At 45.6% G+C, this 21,094-nt stretch overlaps 1 protein-coding gene across 1 annotated transcript in view; it reads right to left on the bottom strand.

Annotated features, from left to right (window-relative positions):
• TULP4 (TUB like protein 4) overlaps positions 1 to 21,094 on the bottom strand; it is a 46,057-nt gene that overhangs the window by 7,613 nt on the left and 17,350 nt on the right. Inside the window, exons 2-7 of the mRNA XM_026454405.1 lie at positions 20,706 to 20,930; positions 19,369 to 19,603; positions 10,562 to 10,706; positions 6,547 to 6,691; positions 5,398 to 5,491; positions 1,158 to 1,301 (exon numbers count right to left, since the gene is read on the bottom strand). Coding sequence (XP_026310190.1) covers positions 1,158 to 1,301; positions 5,398 to 5,491; positions 6,547 to 6,691; positions 10,562 to 10,706; positions 19,369 to 19,603; positions 20,706 to 20,930 — 988 coding nt within the window. The remainder of the gene's footprint in view (positions 1 to 1,157; positions 1,302 to 5,397; positions 5,492 to 6,546; positions 6,692 to 10,561; positions 10,707 to 19,368; positions 19,604 to 20,705; positions 20,931 to 21,094) is intronic.

The following is a 21,094-nucleotide window of genomic DNA, read 5'->3' as shown; positions in this document are numbered from 1 at the left end:
GGCCTATTAGGACCACATAAGCCTAGGAGATTTGCTCACCCATGCAGGAGAGGTCATCATCAGAGAAGCAAGATGGCTATTGTTGGAAAGTGCAGTAGAAATCATTTTTTTTCAGGTTAAAAAGACTGGGCTGAGAGAAGGTAAACAATTCCCTCAAGTTCAGAGCCCAACTGAGGAGCAGGGCCCAAGCTGGAATGGGTGGCCCTCTATGTCCACTGCGAGAACCAGTCCCTCGGGTCACAGACATCCAGATACTGGAGAAGTCATGGTCCATGTCCGGGTTCCTCTAGCTCAGAAACTGGAGACTTCCAGAGCCCTGCTTAGTTGAAGTAGAGGAGTCTGTGTATCTATAAAATCTCAGGTGGTCTTTTACTTAGAAAAGCAAGTTATTTTCAAGTACCCTCTAGCAACTGAAATAGTTACACACAAGTTACACACAACTAACTGGCCAGACTAACTGGAATTCACTGTAATCCATTAATCAAAATAGGATCCTTTAAGAATCCCCCTGCCGAGAAACACATTAACTTAAGATGCTATATATATTGATATTTACCATTTGAAAACTGGAATTTAAAAATCGTATACCAGATTTTATCTTGAACTCAGGCCAGGCCCCTGTGCACAGAGACATGTGGTTGCGGTGGAAGAGAGGTGGTTACAGGTAAAGGCTTTTGTGTCCTGGACACAGGGCAGATTTGAGAAACCAGACTCTGTGGGCGCCACGGGAATGCTGGAGTGAGACTATCTCAGCAGGGATTGAAAGGATGAAGGCTGGCCTTGATCAATGAGACTGGGTCTCAGTTCTGATTTTATTTAGTCCCAATCAGTCCCACTAACTTACCTGAATCCAGACACATGACTAAGAGGATAGCTGTGAGGATAAAGCCAGATGGCCGAACTGTGCTCCACAAACACAAGGCACCACTGCCACTGTACCCATCTGTGCTCCAGCAGCCCCCCTCCTGACAACACTGGTGCCAACCTGGGACTTTTCCCCGGGACAAGCCATCACATCTACCAACCTTACTGAAGCAGGGATACCTTTTCCGAACCTAGGGAGCAGACTGAAACCTCAACAACTTGCCACTCTGTTCCCCTTGCACGATCCACTGACAGAGGGACCGTGACAAACAAGTTGATGTATGTGAACACACCTGGTAAATCATCTTCATCTTCACTGAAAACATTTGGGTTGAAGACAGGTAAATTAATATAGTCCATGGAAATTTTCCGAACTTCTGGGAGATAAATGGTCATCTGCCGCGGCTGGAGATGCAGGAGGCTGGTTTTATAGATTACTGGTGGGGAAAAAGAAGGATACAGTTAACAGAGACACACCAGAGCAGAGCCAAAGTGTCAAGAGAGTCACAGGAAGAAGAGCACACTGCAGGTTCCCTGCCATCAGAAGACAGATCTGTGTAGGCAGGGTCCAGAGGCTGAGAGGAGCTCTTCATTTCTCCCTAGTACTCAGTGCGACCATACTAGCCATGGTTCCGGATTCAGTAACAGCAGATTCCTGGTCTAGCTTGGACTCCTTGCCAGTGGATTGTCTACAGAACTACACATTTCAAATGTCAAAAACATTTTAGACACAAATAATTTCTTTTGGAATGAGCTAGGGTATAAAAACATATTTTTCAAAAACCTCATTTGCAATCAGAAGGATGATTGAATGGAAATAGTTGTGACAACCAGAGTGCCAAACAAGGGAAGCTTGAGCAACCCAGGAACCGTGTGAAAGCAATGTTGAGATGGGGTGGGGGGGGCATGGTTTCATGTAGGGATAAAACACAGCCTTCATTTCAGCTGGAGCCTTGGCTTTCAATTTTAATCTAATCATCAAGATAGAGATTTATAGGGAATTTCCACAGTTTTTTTTTTTAAACCTCAAGATTTAATTTGATTAACAGGGACATTTAGGAGAAGGCCCAGATTGCAACTAAAATATTTAGAGGAGACAAAGTAAGTTTAAATATAATGAATCTAAATTTAAGTTTCACAGTAGTTAAAGTCGGGGCGAAACTGCCCTGTGAACTTGCTTTTGTGTTCAGTAGTCTCTCCTGTGAGACAGGTAGCACAAAGCTTCTTTATTCTAGCTCCATGGCGGTCACCTTAACACTTAGCGGCTGACCGGCAGCATGCCTGTGGCACAGCAGGCCTCCTTTGTCTAAGCATCTTTGCAGGGCTGGCCCATGGACTGGTATGGGCTAAGGTAACTTCTCCCGCCCAACAGTAGGAAAGGCCCCATGCATGTGTTTATCTCTCTTGCCCACAAAGGAAAGAGAATATGAATTTTGGTTTAAAAATTCTGTGTGGTTTCATATGACTTAAGAATGAATGCATTAAAGTGCTATTATTTGTTGTTCACATTGACAAAGCAATTTAAAAAAAATTCTAGGAGGGATTAGAAAAAGACCATCAGTTACCTCCAGGAAAGAAAACTAGGTGGCTGATGGTGAGAATGACAGAGATTTTTACTGTAGACCCCCTCTGAATCTTGTGAATTTTGTAAAATCTACTGTGTATTGTTAAAATGCCAAAAATTCAAAATAAAAAAATTTCATGGGCCAGATCATCCTAATTGAAGAAAACAAATTATCCAACCTGGGGAACAGCACTCACTTTTTAAATTCACTAGAGGGCCATATACTGTCTTTGAAAAGATTATTTAATGGGGTACCATATACAACATATCTTCTAGTATCCAATAGTTAATTTCTGTTCTCTAGTATTAATAGAATCAAGTGGAAATTTCTTATAGCTTGACAAAGTAGCTCTATGGACTACAATGGTATTTTTAAAAAGGTCAGGCTGGGCATGGTAGCTCACACCTGTAATCCCAGCACTTTGAGAGGCCAAGATGGGGGGATAGCTTGAAGCCAAGAGTTTAAGACCAGCCTGGACAAAACAGTGAAGTCCTATCTCTACCAAAAATTTTTAAAAATTAGCTGGGCATGGTGGCATGTGCTTTGTCTACAGTCCTAGTAGCTAGTACAGGCAAAGGTGGGAGAATCACTTGAGCACAGGAGCTTGAGGCTGCAGTCAGCTAGGGTGGCGCCACTGCACTCTAGCATGGGTGACAGAGCCAGGCCCTATCTCCCCGCACCCCTCAAAAAAAGGCTATCGTTTATCTCAAAGGCGCTCACATGCTCTCTCATTGTACAATCTTTACTGGCTTATTGGTGGACCTACTCAACATCCGAGAATGAAAAGACCCATTAAGTAAATTCTCACTTCCATTCCCTTTTTCAATATTTACCATAGGCAGATGGCTAAGTTCTCAGCTTACTAATGTGGGAATAATCACAATAGTAAAACAGTGGTTATTAAAAATCAACCTTATCTATTAATAGGACACAAACAAGTAACTGAACAACAGGCCTTTGTGGTCATCAGAGAGTTTCCAGGTTGTTGAAAATATTATAAGATTTACTTGCACTATGTACAGGGATGGTCCATTGTGATTCCCTAAGTCGGTTTTATGTTTACATTTTATTCCTCTTTTTCTTTGAGCTCAGATACTTCAAAATGAAAAACTCAAATGCAGTGCTATTTAAAAAATCTCTGAGATTCCTTATAGCAATAGGTCTTTCTAACATCTAATCTGTAATAATAATTTATTTTAAAACATCTGTGTATGAGTTGCTTCATACAACTCATACATAGATTCAGAATTTTTCAAAAACCATTTTTAGTAGGTTACACATAGCACACTCAAAATGCAGGGCCATAGCCCCTCTGGTTGAGCTGGCCTTGCAGACAGAGGTGTACAGCATGCAATGATTCAGCAACGGGGAAGATGCGGGGAGCAACACAGCTCCTTAGCTCACATAGGGACCTCCTCAACAGAAGGAAGCTGCTCTGGGCCGGGCGCGGTGGCTCAAGCCTGTAATCCCAGCACTTTGGGAGGCCGAGACGGGCGGATCACGAGGTCAGGAGATCGAGACCATCCTGGCTAACATGGTGAAACCCCGTCTCTACTAAAAAATACAAAAAACTAGCTGGGCGAGGTGGCGGGCGCCTGTAGTCCCAGCTACTCGGGAGGCTGAGGCAGGAGAATGGCGTAAACCCGGGAGGCGGAGCTTGCAGTGAGCTGAGATCCGGCCACTGCACTCCAGCCTGGGCGACAGAGCGAGACTCCCTCTCAAAAAAAAAAGAAGGAAGCTGCTCTGGAATGGACCTTCTGCCATTTTCATGTCATTACCGTCTCTGGGGTAAATATGACACAGTACTGCGATTCATTTGGGCAGGAGGGCAGATCAGAATACATGTTCGTGCTCTGGCCCAGCTTTTACTTCGTTGGCTCAGTTTTCCTCTATGTTTCAAACTTGCCATGGACAGGCTATTTATCTGGTACTGAGAAATGAAATTTATAAAAATTTACCACTAAGAATTGTACCAATAGTCAGCTAACCTGTTTTTTATTTATTTATTTATTTAGAGACACAGTTTTGCTCGTGTTGCCCAGGCTGCAGTGCAGTGGCATGATCTCAGCTCACAGCAACCTCTGTCCCACGGGTTCAAGTGATTCTCCTACCTCAGCCTCCCAAGTAGCTAGTATTATAGGCATGCACCACCATGCCCAGCTAATTTTGTAGTTTTAGAAGAGACAGGGTTTCTCCATGTTGGTCAGACTGGTCTCGAAGTCCCAAACTCAGGTGATCTGCTCGCCTTGTCCTCCCAAAGTGCTGGGATTATAGGCGTGAGCCACTGCGCCTGGCCTTAGCTAACTTCTTATAGTCTCCAAAGCTTTCTTCTCCACTTTCTTCAGGAGTTTACCAAAAATCCGCCCACAGCAAAAGGCCTAGAAGTCAAATTTTGGCTATTCCTATCATTTTTATATTTCTATTTTTTTTATAAGTCAGGGCTTATAGCAAAAAATGAAAATGCCACTGGCGACCAGGTGTGGTAGCTCATGCCTGAAATCCCAGCACTTTGGAAGGTTGAGGTGGGCAAATTGTTTGAGCTCAGGAGTTTGAGACCAGCATGGACAACGTGGTGAAACCCTGTCTCTACAAAAAAAATACAAAAATTAGCCAGGCATGGTGACGCGAACCTGTAGTCCCAGCTAATTTGGGGGCTGAGGCAGGAGGATCGCTTGAGCCCAGGTCTAGGCTGCAGTGAGCTGTGATCATGTCACTACACTCCAGCCTGGGCAAGACACTGTCTCAAAACAAAAGTTAAAAGATTAAAAAATGCCACTGGCAAAAAGCCTATGTGAGAATTCTGATTTTTGTGAAATCGTTGTGGCGAAGTTAAGGGTTAGAGGTAAAACACATGCTAATCTTTTGCTGTCTTAAAAGTTCATCTTCTATTTTAAACCACTAAAGGTGAAAACTGGACGTTTTAGTTTGTTCCAACTGGGACAATGAGAGAACAGGACGTGATTTTTACCTGCACCGAGGTTGGTTGGCAGGAAAGCAGCCAAGCCCACAATCTTAAATTTGGTTCCCCAGATATTAGACGTGACCTGAGCAAGATAGTTGTGCTGTGGTGGGGGAAGAAAAGAAAAAAGAAGAATCACAATCTATTTCCATATTTTCAATTGGTCACTTAGTAAGAATGTTAATACTTATTACTTAACAAACCACGAGTGTACACTGCAAGAAACACCCATTCTCTACCTCATCTACCATTTCCAAGGTCAGAAGCTAACAAGGGCAGAACGAGGGCAGTCAGGCAGGCAGCAGTGAGTGGGCGTGCATCGAGCTGGGGGAAAGGTGGGGGTGTGTCCCAGTATGTCCACAGGTGTGTGATTTAAAGAAGCCTAGAAAGGGATCTGACTCTGAATCCATTTTTATCCTTGATATTTCTCCTGAAAATATCGGTTGCACTGATACCAGGATGTCCTGAAACTACCACCTATCATCTGTTTTCTCATTCAATTAAATTTTTTAAAATTTAAGAAATTATTACGCCCAAGGTATGTATGCAAGGGCAAAAATAAAGATGGACAAAATACAGCCCGTTAAGGAGCTTATAACCTGATGGAGGAGATAAAGCTTGTAATGATCTGTATATAAAGAAGTCACTGAGCAATGTCATAAGGTAGCTCTACACCAGGTGTGTTGGCCCCTCCCAGCTAAGCCAGGGCAGGAGGCCTTCACAGCAGAGGTAGTGGTGGAGTTCCATCTGGAAGCATGGGGCAGAAACAAGGATGAGGAGGTGGCATGGTGACAATCTAGGCAGGGCAAAGCACGGGGCAGGTGAGAATCAGGTGTGGCTACAGTACTTGGAGGGTGAGGGGGCACTGAGGAGCCAGGAGGGAAAGACAGGCAGGGCTGGATGGTGGGAGCTGTGATGGGAAGTGGGAGGTTCTCTCCCACAGTGACTGCAAGATCAGAACTTGCTGAGAGGCACAGGTGGAGAAGCCAGAGCTCCACCTCAGGGCGACTCCTGAGGTAGCAGGTGGTGTGCAGGATGTGGAGCAGAGCTCAGGGGCCCATGGTGGCAGTGAGCAGGGCAGCCAGCGGGTAGGAAGAGGCCCTCTGGGCATAGCCCCCAGGAGGAGGGGAGCGAGGCAGGGCAGCTGTGGGCTCCTACCTGAGTGATGTCTTCAAAAGGAAACTCTCTCCGAGTCAGGCTGGGAGAGCCCACAGAGGGCTTGCGCAGGGGCAACCGCGGGGACCGGGAGAGCTCCTGAGCAGCCCGGGGCAGCTTGGGGGACTTGCGGGCCTCGATGCTGATCCTGGGGAGGCAAGGCCAGGAGGGGTCAGGCACCCGCGGTGGGAATAGTGAGCATGGCCCTGACTCCGGCACTCCTTTCTTTTTCTGGGCAGCCAGCCTGGGTGTTGGGTTCTCACCCTGCAGCCAGTGCCCGAATTTAACAAAGCTCTCCTCTTGCTTTTGCTTTATGAATATGAGGAAAGAATGACAACTTTACATTGAATAATATACATTTTAAAATATATTGAGAAACTGGGTGTGGTGGCACACACCTGCAGTTCCAGCTGCTTGGGAGGCTGAGGCAGGAGGATCGCTTGAGCCCAGGAATTCAAGGTTGCAATGAGCTACAATTACACAACTCCACTTGAGAATGGGCAACAGAGCACGATCCCATCTCAAAATATACTGAGTATATACTGAAATGAGATCCAGCGATCCATTTGTAAGGAATTCAAATAATTAACTGTCTTTCACTCTCCGCTGCCTTGGAGCAAGTGTGGAAACGGCCTTCTGCCAGAGGCCTGCACAATCAGTCCTGGGAAAACGGCAGGTGGGACAAGTCATTTCTTACCCTAAGGCCAGTGATCTTTCTAATTTCTTCTGCAACAGTGTGAATTTCAACAAATTTATCTAGCATTTCACCATCTGCATTATTTAAATCAAATTAGTAAAGTTTTTTGGCTGCCTTTTGATCCTATGTTGTATCTCTGCTCCTCAGTCCCTTTATTTATAACATGGAGACACACGTGTTTAATGACAGTCTACCCCAAAGACAGTGTGATTAAAACGAGTATGGTAAGGTTTAAAACAGTCTATGAAAAAATGCATTGTCTCATATATACTGGTTTTGAGCTTGATGAGAAACTCTGGGCTCCTGAGGAATGGGAGGATGGCAGATTGAGCTCCCTAAAGCTATGATCTGGGAAAATTAGCCTGGCTGCTGTGTGAAGGGTCCAAATGGGGAAAGGACAGCAGGAGGAGGCCCAGCCACAGCAAGATGGCAACCTGAAGAGGACGTTTAAAGGTGAAGGATTTAGTTGCACGCATTAAATGTCCTCTCTGCTTACATAATGGGAAAAAAGCACTTTAGAAATATAGGAAAGTTCATAATATTACATGCAATTTTAACAAGCTCTGGAACAAAGATGAAAAAAGACATCAATCAGACTGCTAGAGTAACTGGATATCTGCATATTTAAAAAATAAGCATTTACCTCTAATTCATACCAAACACAAAAATTAATCCGTAATCATGAAAGCTAAAACTAGAAAGCTGATAGAAGAGAACTAAAGAAGGGCTCCATGACCTTAGGTAACCAAAGACATCCTGAACAGGACACAGAAAGCACTAACCACAAAAGAAGAATGCCACATGCTGGACTATATGGCCATACAGATATCTGACAAAGGATTCAAATCTAGAAGAAAGAAAGAACTCCTGGTTGGGTGCGGTGGCTCACACCTGTAATCCCAGCACTTAGGGAGGCCGTAGTGGGCGGATCACAAGGTCAGGAGTTCGAGACCATCCTGGCCAATATGGTGAAACCCCATGTCTACTAAAAAATACAAAAATTAGCTGGGTGTGGTGGCACGTGACTGTAGTCCCAGCTACTCGGGAGGCTGAAGCAGGAGTCACTTGAACCCAGGAGATGGAGGTTGCAGTGAGCCGAGATCATGCCACTGTACTCCAGCTGGGTGACAGAGCAAGACTCCTTCTCAAAAAAAAAAAAACCGAAAAGAAAGAACTCTTACAACTCAATAAAACAACCCAATAATAAACTGGACCGAAGACTTGAACAGACACTTCACAAAAGAAGAAGATAGCCAAGTGGCTAAGAAACATGTAAACTAAGCAGCATCCATCACTGGAGACATTAGAATTAAACTGAAATGAGATGCCACTACACCTACCAGAACAAGGTAGAATTATTTCTTTTTTTTTTTTTTTTTTTTTGAGACAGAGTCTCGCTCTGTCACTCAGGCTGGAGTGCAGTGGCTGGATCTCAGCTCACTGCAAGCTCCGCCTTCTGGGTTTACGCCATTCTCCTGCCTCAGCCTCCCAAGTAGCTGGGTCTAAAGGCACCCGCCACCTCGCCCGGCTAGTTTTAGTAGAGACGGGGTTTCACCGTGTTAGCCAGGATGGTCTTGATCTCCTGACCTCGTGATCCGCCCGTCTTGGCCTCCCAAACTGCTGGGATTACAGGCGTGAGCCACCATGCCCAGCCGAATTATTTCTAAAAAATGACAACAGAGCTGCTGCTGAGGATGGAAGAAACTGGGACTTTCTTAGAAATTGCTGGTGGGGATTTATGTGGGTGTGGCCACCCTGGAATACTGCTCAGCAGTTTCTAATAAACTTTAACATATACTTAACCCATGACCCTGCAACTCCTTTCCTAAGTTTATACCCAAGAGAAATGAGCGCACATGTCCATAAAAAGACTTGTATAAGAATGTTTGTCATGGATTTGTTCATAATAGCCTCAAACTGGAAACTACCAAATATCCATTGATTGGTAAACAGAATAAACTAGCTGTAGTATACTCATTACAATGGAATACCATGGAGCAATAAAGAAAAACAAACTACTGATACATGCAACAACATGATGACTCTCAAAATCATTACACTGAGCAAAAAAAAAAAAAAAAAAAAAAGCCAGATACAAAGAGAACATATCGTTTGACTCGATTTATATGAAGTTCAAGAACAAGCAAAGCTGATGACAGAAGTCAGAACAGTGATTACTTCTAGGGAGTGGGTATCAAATGGAGGGAGCACAGGTGGACCTTATGGGATGATGACATGTCCTTTATCTTGAACTTGGGGGAAGACACTGGGATAGCCCCTGTACAACGAGCTAGGTGTTTACTATGTGGACAGATGTGTATCTGTATGTAACTTATACCTTAGCTTTTCATGGCATCAGAAAAAAAAAATCACAGAATTAAAACTAGAAATCTTAGTGAAGAAAAAGGTTCTACAGTGGATGTGATGTGTTGATGTTTCCCAATTACAGCATTATGGGCATCTATCTATCTATCTAATCTATCTTATCTATCTAATCTATCTTATCTATCCAAACTATTCATCCACCTTATAGCAATCTTATCTATCTTTATCCAATCTAATCTATCTTATATCTATCTTATATCTATCTATATCTATCTTATATCTATCTATCTATCTATCTATCTATCTATCTATCTATCTATCTATCTATATCTTTTGAGATGGAGTCTCGCTCTATTGCCGGGCTGAAGTGCAGTGACACAATCTTGGCTCTGCAACATCCGCTTCCCGGGTTCAAGTGATTCTTCCGCCTCAGCCTCCCGAGTAGGTGGGACTACAGGCGCCTGCACCATGCTTGGCTAATTTTTGTATTTTTAGTAGAGACAGGGTTTCCCCACGTTGACCAGGATGGTCTCCATCTCTTGACCTCATGATCCACCCGCCTCGGCCTCCCAAAGTGTTGGGATTACAGGCGTGAGCCACTGTGCCCGGCTCCAGCATTACAGGCATCTTATCTGGCATTCTCTTCAACATGTTACATCCACAGGAAAACCTTTTTATTCCTTTTCTCAAACTATAAGAAAAAACATATAAGCCCGGGAACTACGGCCACCCCTCTGCCACCCACCATCATTGCTAACACCTAGAGAAGTTCTGAGGGTTTAGCAAACTTCTACTGGGTGTCTTTGTCTATCCCAAAGGAAAAACAAAACAAAACAAATAGAAGTTGTAATTATTCCAGTTGGAATCTTCTGGAAGAAAAGGCAGGGATGTGGCTCTTTGACTCTTCTGGTCAGTTTCAGTGGGATTCTGTTGCAGCCACAAACACACCTATTCAGAGGCACAAGAAAGGACGGTCACCCCGAAGACTGAGATTACCTTGGGAGTTTGGGTGATTTGCTAGCTCTGGAGATTTTGGGAGATTTCTTGGCAGCCCAGTCATCACTCAGTTCAATGTCACTGGAGTCTGAGCAGTTGCAGCTGTCGATCACAGTAGAAATCAAGCTGTTCGCATAGATTTCATCTGGTAAAACACCAACCAGCAGATTTCAAGGGAAGTTTTATCAATTAGCCCCTACCAATGATCATTACTATAAACTAAAAAGACAGATGGACTCCACAGGCCATCATTTTAGATCTAGAGGTTGAAACAGAAAGAAGCTTAGCATTGTTTTTCTCTTTTATATTTTCTAAGCAGAAGTAAGCAATTACTCCTACTGTTGTCAAAATGGGCATGGTATTTTAATGTTTCTAGGCATGTACAAAATACACACTGTTTGCCAAAAGCTGAAACCAAAATGGCTGTGCTGTTGTGTCTCACAACACACAGGTGCCCACCTGGGTTCATGTGGACTTTTAGGCAGCCACAGAACCTGGGCTAACTGAGGGGCTTGCGGACTCACTGATTCACTGAAAACCTGCTTCTGACCTGAGAAGGTCCTTGCTGATGCCAGGCCTGCTTGAATTAGAGTCCTGCAGAGTCAGGTCCGCTCCACTTAGGTCTGGAATGCCAGAAAGTCCCCTGGAATTGCCACAGGTCTCGCGGTGGGGGCCTGGCTCTCCCGCCTGGTAGAGCTGCTTGCCTGCGTGGAGCAAAGGCTAGGAGACCTGGTGGTGGGAACTCTCAGGATGGCTCTGGGTTCTTCTGTGGGTACTCCGCATGGGGCCTTCAGGCAGATGGTAAGATGAGGTGCAGAGTGGGGTGATGGCAAAACTGTGGGGCAAGCTTCCTCCTCGTTGGAATTTCTCTCCTTGGCTGCCTATCCCCACCTGTGCTATCACATCCCCTCACCACCCAAATCCCCCCCTACCCTCTCCACTGCCCCAAGTCTGTCCTCATTGTGAGGACCCCATTCTTCCAGATTACTTTGTTTTGCTGATGAAAATCTCATTGCCTCAAGGCTCCAAGTGCCTTGCCAGGTAATAAAAAAGCTGAATCATTCAATCATAATGAAGCAATTCATAATGAGTGATTGTACCATCCAAAAGGGCTGTTTATATTTTAAAGGATGAGTTTCTTAATCCAAACCAATCTAGAAGTTTCTGAGCATTTGGAGGTAGCATCTATGAACAGGGGCCCCTCTGGGGCAGAAAAGCTTGGCAAGCTCCTTGGAAAGGAGGCTGGCCCCAGGCTGTGTCACCCACATCACCCCCTTCTTAAAGCACTCACTGAATCAGGAGGTGCCACGCCTGGACCCAGCAAAAGCCGCAGTGAAGCCACAGTGGTGTTTGTGTTTAAGCAAATAAAAAGGCTTAATGCACGAGCCCTGAGCAGTGTTCTATGATTTAATTTATGAATCACTGGATCAAAGGAATCTCTGTCATGACTCAAGCATGCACGCAAGCCTACAGAATATGCCTGTGTGTGTGACTCGACTTGAGGAAACCCAGTAAGACATTGCCCACTCAGCTCCTGACTCACTCATCAATGCTAGGATCCCTCAAATACCATGTCCCAGACCATTTCCTCTATCCCTTCACTCATAACTACTATTTTCTTTTTTATAGAGATGGGGTCTCGCTATGTTGCCCAGGCTTGTCTTAAACTCCTGGACTCAAGTGATCCTCCTGCCTCAGCCTCCCAAAGCGCTGGGATTAGAAGAGCTGAGCAACTGCGTCCGGCCATAACTACTGCTTTATTGTCTGTCTCCCCCACTAGTGCAAACTCCACGAGGGAAGGAAAGTCATCTGTCCTGCCTCCTGCTTTAACCCCAGACACTACCTGAGACTTCATAAATACTTTCTGAAAGAATAAATGATGATTTAAGGGGTGGCAAGAGACAAAGAAAATGGCTTTCTGAAAATATGCCCTGAGCCCTGCTTGTTCAGTGTCATAATCCCACACGTGCAGCCATTGCCACTCTGACATCTATCATCAGCACAACTAAAAATTCAGTGCATGACATAAGCTCCACATTTGCGAAGGCTGAGGTGGTGGCTGGGTGTACTTCATACTTCTGGAGATTATGTCATCAGTTTATCATGGGTGTTCTGTAAAAGCATCTAAGTTGTAGAAAAATGTAAGCTGGGATTGGTCTTTGAGAACCTAAGGCTTAACTACAATGTCTGGGGCTTTACATCTCAATTCTGTCAGTTTTCAAGAATCTGCTAATTTCTTCTGGGTTGAAGGCTTTTTGGGTTTTTTGGGGAGACGGAGTCTCGCTCTGTCACCTAGGCTGGAGTGCAATGCAGTGACATTATCTCGGCTCACTGCAACCTCTGCCTCCTGGGTTCAAGCGATTCTCTTGCCTCAGCCTCCTGAGTAGCTGGGACTACGGATGCATGCCGCCATGGCTGGCTAATTTTTTGTTATGTATGCATGTATGTATTATTATTATTTATGTATTGTATGTATGTATTATTTATGTATGTATGTATGTATGTATGTATTGAGACGGAGTCTTGCTCTGTCACCCAGGCTGGAGTGCAGTGGTGTAATCTCAGCTCACTGCAGCCTCCACCTCCCGGGTTCAAGTGATTCTCCTGCCTCAGCCTCCCGAGTAGCTGCGACTATAGGCACCTGCCACCACACCCAGCTAATTTTAGCATTTTTAGTAGAGACAAGGTTTTACCATGTTGGCCAGGCTGGTCTTGAACTCCTGACCTCAGGTGATTCGCCTACCTTGGCCTCCCAAAGTGTTGGGATTACAGGCATGAGCCACCACTCCTGGCCATTTTTTTGTATTTTAGTAGAGACAGGGTTTCACCGTGTTGCCCAGGCTGATCTTGAACTACTGAGCTCAGGCAATCCTCCTGCCGTGGCCTCCCAAAGTGCTGGGATTATAGGTGTGAGCCACTGTGCCTGGCTTCCTGAATTACACACACACACACATATATATATATATATTTTTTTTGAGACGGAGTCTCGCTCTGTTGCCCAGGCTGGAGTGCAGTGGTGCAATCTCGGCTCACTGCAAGCTCCGCCCCCTGGGTTCATGCCATACTCCTGCCTCAGCCTCCCGAGTAGCTGGGACTACAGGCGCCCGCCACCACGCCTGGCTAATTTTTTGTATTTTTAGTAGAGACGGGGTTTCACCATGTTAGCCAGGATGGTCTCGATCTCCTGACCTCGTGATCCGCCTGTCTCGGCCTCCCAAAGTGCTGGGATTGCAGGTGTGAGCCACCGCGCCCAGCCAATTACATATATTTTTAAAATAAAATCTTGAAAAATGGTTTTAATGGCTTTTTACATATACACTCTAAATCTGCTCAGGCTACCATAACAAAATACCACAGACTTGGGTGGCTCCAATAATAGAAATTGTTTCCTCACACTCTGGAGGCTGAAAGTCCAAGGCTAGGGTGCCGGCATGGTTGGATTCTGGGGAAGGCTCTCTTCCTGGCTTGCAGGTGGCCTCTCCTTAGTGTATGTACATGAAGAAAGAGCTCTCTTTCCTTTTTTTTTTTTTTTTTTTTTTTGAGACGGAGTCTCGCTCTGTCACCCAAGCTGGAGTGCAGTGGCGTGATCTCAGCTCATAGCAAGCTCCACCTTCTGGGTTCACGCCATTCTCCTGTCTCTGCCTCCCGAGTAGCTGGGACTACAGGTGCCTGCCACCACATCCAGCTAATCTTTTGTATTTTTAGTAGAGATGGAGTTTCACCATGTTAGCCAGGATGGTCTCATCTCCTGACCTTGTGATTTGGCCTCCCAAAGCGCTGGATCACAGGCGTTAGTCCTTGTCTTCTTACAAGGCCAACCGCCCTATCAGATTGGGACCTCACCCTTAAGATCTCATTTAATTTCATCTCCCCCCTGTAAGTCCTATCTCCAAATACAGTCAATTGGGAGTTAGGACTTGCCAATATGAATTTTGGGGGTAACGTGGGGGCACAATTCAGTCCATGGGATTCTACTCCTGGCCACTCTCAGATTCATGTTCTTCTCCCATGCAAAATATATTCATTCTATTCCCAAAGCCCCCAAAGTCTTAACTTATTTCAGTATGAACTCTAAAAGTCCAGAGTCTCATTTAAATTGTCACCTAAATCCAGTATGGGTGAGACCTGAGGTACAATTCATCCTGAAGCAAAACTGCTCTCCAGCTGTGAACCTGTGAAACCACAGAAGTTATGTGCTTCCAAAATACAATGGTGGGACAGGCATAGGATAGACATTCCCATTCCAAAAAGGAGACACTGGAAGTACAGAAGTGGTGACAGGTTCCAAGCAAATCCAAAATCTCTCAAAGAAAATTCCATTGAATTTTGAGGCTTGAGTGGAGTCCTCTTTGGTTTGATATCCTGTCTTCCAGGTCTACTGGGGTGTCAGCATCACCCTCATAGCTCTGGTAGGGATCCTGCCCCCATGGCTCTGCCCGAAGGGCTCTGTGCAAAGGCCATCTGGCCTGCTGAAACTGAAGAGGTGGACCTAATGATCTCGGAATCACTTTCAGAGTTATTTTTCCCTCTTCTTGAAGAATAATGCATGTTAGTGGCCAAACACCTCCATCATTCCAGCCGGTCAAAGCTAAGAAGTCCAACAGCCTTCCTCCTTCGTTTCATCCTGTTTCCATCCACTACAGTTCAAACTGGCAGTGTCTCTGCTCATATAATTTCGTAAGCGCTTTATTAAATGACAGTCCAGCTATAACTTTGGTATTTTCTTCAAAATGTATTTAATACTTATTTTTTTTTTTTGCAATATGAATAGCCTAAATATTTTCTAAATCTAAATCTTCATCTTTTATCTTAACAATTCCTTCTTCCATTCATCTTTCTCCTTTTGAATTTTACTATAAGCCATCAGGAGGAACCAAACTGCTCCTTCAACACTTTGCTTAGAAATCTCTTCAGTTACATATCCAATTTAATCACTTGCAAGTTCTACCTTCCACAAAACACTGAAACAGTTTACTCAAATCCTTTGCTGCTTTATAACAAGGATCACCTTTCCTCCAGTTTTCAGTATGTTCCTCATTTCCAACTGAGACCTCATCAGGATTGCTCTTAACATCCGTATTTCTAGCATCCACCTCAAAACTCTTCCAGCCTCTATCCATTACCCAGTTCCAAAGCTTCTTCCACATGTTTAGATATTTGTTACAGCAATACCCATTTCTTAGAACCAAAATCTGTATTAGTCGGGGTTCTCCAGAAAAACAAAACCAGTATTATGCGTGTGTATGCACGGGTCCAGTCAATTATGGAGGCTGAGCAGCCCCAAGGTTAGGGTGACAACGCCTGCTTCCTGGTGAAGGCTTTGCCCCGGCCTGCAGACAGCCGCCTTCTCGCTGTGTCCTATGTCCTCTCCTTGGTGCACGTGCGTAGTGAGAGGTCTCTTTCTCCTTCTCTTCTTTAAGGCCAGTAACTGAATCAGATCAGGACCCACCCATATGAATTCCTTTAATCTTAATCTCCCCTAAATGTCATCCTACCCTCACATTGGGGGTCTGGACTTCAATATATGAATTTTAGGGGAACACAAGTCAGCAAGCTCTGGCTAAAGATTCCTTTAGAAAATGTGTGGGCCAGGTGCAACAGCATGTCTGTAAATCCCAGCACTGTGGCAAGCCAAGGCAGGATGATTTCTTGAGATCAGAAGTTTGAGACCAGCCTGGGAAACATAGTGAGACCTTATCTCTACAAAAAACAAAATTAGTTAAGTGTGATGGTGTGTGCCTATTATAGTCTCGGGAGGTTGAGGTGGGAGGATCACTTGAATCCAAAAGTTTACAGTGCACTACGATCATACCACTGCACTCCAGTCTGGGTGACAGAGTAAGACCCCATCTCTTTTTAAAGAAAACTGGTGGGGGTGGTGGAGGGAAGCGGCTGGGCATGGTGGCTCACACCTATGATCCCAGCACTACGGGAGATGCGCACTGGAGGATCTTGAATCCAGGAGGCCGAGACCAGCCTGGGCAACACATGGAGCCCCCATCTCCACAAAAATAAAAAAATTAGCCAGGTGTGGTGGTGCACACCTGCAATCCTAGCTACCTGGAGGCTGAAGTGGGAGGGCTGCTTGAGCCTAGGAGTTCAAGGCTGCAATGAGCCATGATTGTACCACTGCACTCCAGCCTGGGAGACACTGTGAGACCCTGTCTGAAAAAAAAAAAAAATTACTGGGACTCATGGTATCTGGTATAAAAATACACACTGGTAATTTTGAGGGACATATCTGCCAAGTCACCTGACAGTGGATCACAAACTTTAGTGCATAAAAATCACCTGGGAAACCCATTAAGTCGCATGTTTGTAGGCCCCACCACGGCCCTAATGAATCGTAATCTAAGGGTAAACCTAGGAACGTGTATTTAAATAAGCATCCCAGGTGATTTGCATGGAGGTGGTGGTGCATGGAACACATTTTGAGAAACGATGATATGGTGGCCTCAATGAGTTAATCAGCTTTTAATGATAAGAAATTCCTGGACAGGCACGGTGGTTCATGCCTGTAATCCTAGCACTTTGGGAAGCCAAGGCGGAGGACTGCTCGAACCCAGGGGTTTATTGGCCTGGGCAACATGGTAAAACCCTGTCTCTACAAAAAATACAAAAATTAGCAAGTGTGGTGCACACCTGTAGCCCCAGCTGCCCAGGAGGCTGAAGTGGGAGGATCACTTGAACCTGGGAGGGTCAAGGCTGCAGCGAGCTGTGATGGCACCACTGCACTGCAGCCTGGGCATCAGAGCAAGACCCCGTCCCTCCATCCCCCAATAAAAAGAAAAAAGAACTTCCTGTTTTCTCAATGTCAGGGATTCTTTTCCTCCTCTGAAACAGTTTGTATATGCCATCCAGGTGGCAATTAGTCATATTGTGCCTTGTGACATATCCTCTATTTTTGTCATCAGGTATTTAAATCTTGACTTTTTAAACTTTTCAAGTGCTTACATTGTCTTATCACCTAAAAGGGTTTAGAAACTCCTTAAAAGCAGAGATGACGTGGTATTACTTAATAATAGCAGCAGACTCAAGTATCCCACACAAGGTAGGCACTGACTAAATATCTGTCAATGTGCTTTGTTTTATGGCTTTTAATTCTTTTAATTATAAAAATACAACATCTTATTCCCTCAAAGGCTCGTGTGCAAATGAGTGGGTCTGTGTTTGATACAAGCTGATAAACATGAACAGGAAGGAAGAGCAGGCATTTGGGGTAGTCGGGTCAGGTTCAAGCAAGCCTAGTCCTTGGTTACTCCACAGCACAGCCTCCTGTCCTCTTCTTCAGTAAGGAATTTATGCACACATGAGGAAATAAGCTCTTCACCTAAGTTACTGTCAACATTTAATCTCAATACAGATTTTATAAAATTGCACCCAGGGGAGTAACCTCAAAGGTACTGACATCAGCGAGAACACCTGCTGCAAACCTGGGCTCAGGGCCTGTCCCACGGCCCCCACCCCAGTCATCTCTAACCATTGGTGGCCCTTCTCCTTTTCCCTGAAACCATGTTTCCCTCCCACGTGAACATGCGCTTCTCTCTCTCCTGTTTTTCCCACTGTGCCTTCCTTCCTCCTGAATCTGTCCTCTCCCTCCTTTCAGTCTGCTTCCCTACCAGCCCCAATTCTGCTAGTCACTTTCGTTGTTCCTGGTACCAGCTTGTCACATGAGTCAAAAGACAGAAAAAACGGACTCATATCTAATATTGACAAGCGGTATTGCTGTTTTGCAGGGATAGTAGAGTGGCACTGCTGATGCTGAACAAATGAAGGCTGGCAGGCAGAGGTGGGGCAACTGTGTACAGCGCTGAGTACAGGCTGAGAGTGAACAAGCCCACCACACTGTGACTTGGGGTGACTGGTCGGGCCACATGTCATGCTAGCTCCAGGCCGTAATGAGAGGCAGGGACCAGACCAATGGGCAGGAGAGTAAACTGGAGCGAGGAAGTGGCGAGAGGAAGCATGAACTAATGAAAACAAATCCAAATCCACTGGGGGCACAAAGACGACTCAGTTCCCTCCCCCCAGGGCCCACAGGATTCAGCAGGGCAGAGTCTGGAGCACAATGACTAAGTGTGCTGCTCATTCTGCCACAGGTGATGGGCAAAGTTTCACAGGAGGTGGCAGACTGAGCCGGCAGTGACTGACGGGTGCATGGACACTGGCCTAGCACACCAAGTGGCACAAAAAAAGAACGCAGTCCCTTCCCTCTGAAGCTTACAATCTAGGATCCCAGAGAGGTGTGCAGGGAGCATGTTGAATACATTAACTGAGCAAAGAAAATCACCACAGAGAAAGGTTTTTAGAAGAAAAGGGTGATTCATACCAACATCTTTATGGATGAGCAAAACATTGTCATTAGTAATCAGGTAAAAAGCAGTTAACAGTAGACTAGGGAGGGGCAGGAGGCTGAAGGTTTGATTTTAATTTTATCATCCACTCTGGGAGGGCAGGGACTGTATCTTGTTATTATTTTCAAGTTGTCTCAATATTACATGAAGACACTGGATGAACACTCAGTAACTGTGAAGAGGAAATCCTCGCTCCTAGGAGGCCTGCGCCAGCTTTCCCTTGCCTGACAGCCAATGGTTCCTCTATCCACTGCCCACGGAATATGATTAAAAACCTGTCAAAAAGTACATTTAGAGAATAGTTCATTTCAGTGGGATTCTTCAACGATGTTCCACACCAGCCACCACAGGCTCACGTTTCATTAGCACACATTCTCTTTGCATGGGGTGTAAGGCATAACAGCCCATGACCACAGCAGAACAAGGTCCCAGTCCCTCGGGCAAGGGACCCACCTGGTTTGCTATCCGTCCGCGGGTCCATGATGACAAACTCCGGCCGCAGCTTGCTGACGCGCCGCCCTTTGAGGATGGGCACAAGCCCGCCCAGGTACTCCAGGTAGAGCGTGTAGCACGGGCCACCCACCTCTGGGTCGTCCTCTGTGCGCTTCATGGTGCAGTGTAGCCGCTCGTTGCCGGCTGAGGGGTAGCTGACAAAGTCTCTCATGTTGTTCGGATCTGGAATTGGGGGCTGGAGAACACAGGAAGAAAAGGAAGAGCTGGGACTCCAGAAAGGCAGAGAGAGAGGGAAAGAGAGCGAGAACAGGGGCAGGTCAACTAAAAACACCACTGTTCCAGACAGAGCACAGGCTGGGAGCCTGGGGAGAGGCTAACTATGTGGTGTAGAACAGTGATTTGCAATGGTAGGAGCACGTGAGAATCTCCTGGGAGCTTTCAAAACACATCTAAACCAGGATCCCATATCAGACAATGAAATCAGGATCCATAGGGGCAGGCTTGGGCACCTGGATTTTCCAATGCTATATAATACACCAGCGTTGAGATCTGCTCGTGTAGAATCAATAGTGTAAGGCAACTTGGAAAAACAAAAACAAAAACAAAAACCAAAACCAACAGATTCTAAAACTTTGATGTTTCAGGAAAAAAGTGACCAACAAATGGGTCTGCTACTCAGAAGAAGAGAGAGACAATACAAAAGAGAACCACTTGGGAAAACCCAAGGTTAGGGGGACCCATACTTAAACAGCAACTGGCAGATGCATTCTCCATGTTACCTTCTAGAGTTCCCACTGGTATAAAAGGTGGCTGACGCTGAGAGCTGGCTGGTGTGGCTCTCCTCAGCACAGTGCTAAGAGCAGGCCCTAGAACTGGGGTGGGTCTGATCCTGACTGTTCCCCTAACTAGCTAAGGAGCAAGTTACTTAACTTCTCCTAACTTGTTTCCTGCTTCCTTAAATGGGAATAATGGCAGCATCTATCAGGAAGTCAGGACTGAACAAGACAGATTTCTAAAAATTAACTGGTGCAATGCTCAGTATATAGGAAATGCTGAATAATGGTCACTCCTTTGATCATCAGAGGGACACAGAAGTCAAGCCAGGAATACCAGCTTTGCCATGAGAAAGATCATAGCCACCACACAGGGCAAATCTCTCATGGACATGGACCATGATGCTTGGACAGACTGCAGACCTGGCAGCACATGACAGGATCCTGCACAGCTGCACATGGCCCCATGTGCTCACTCTGGCATCTTTACCTGTCTCTGCCCTGGCTCTGTGGGGAGCCAGCCCAGGTGAGGGAGGAGGAAGAGGGAGGGGTAGAGGGCTTTACCTTGATGGTGGGGATGAAGGCAGTGGAGAGGTAGGAGCAGAGGCGGGGGGGCAGGGTCAGCTTGCTGACGTCCTTGTCCTCACGCAAGGTGCTGGCGATGGCCTGCTGGCACAGCAGCTGCAGGCTGGACACCCGGTGCTCCACACGCACCACGTACAGGGCTGGTCCTGATGCCATCAACAGCCTCGAGTCCCGGTGACCCCAGCAGATAGAGATGATGGGGCGCTGGCAGGAAGTGAAGGGAAGACAAATGCTTAAGCTTTTGCTCTTGTGGGAAGCAAAAAGGGATAATGCACACTTGTCTCAAGCAAAATAAAATAAGCTGTTTTGAGAAAACTGGTTTTAAAAGCACAGTAGAGAATGTTAGACACTATATTATGAAAATTCAG

This window comes from Piliocolobus tephrosceles, chromosome 5 (genome assembly GCF_002776525.5).
Source record: "Piliocolobus tephrosceles isolate RC106 chromosome 5, ASM277652v3, whole genome shotgun sequence".
NCBI classification, from domain to species: Eukaryota; Metazoa; Chordata; class Mammalia; order Primates; family Cercopithecidae; genus Piliocolobus; species Piliocolobus tephrosceles.
Note: the sequence above shows the minus strand (reverse complement) of the source record. Positions and strands in the feature narration are given on the sequence as shown.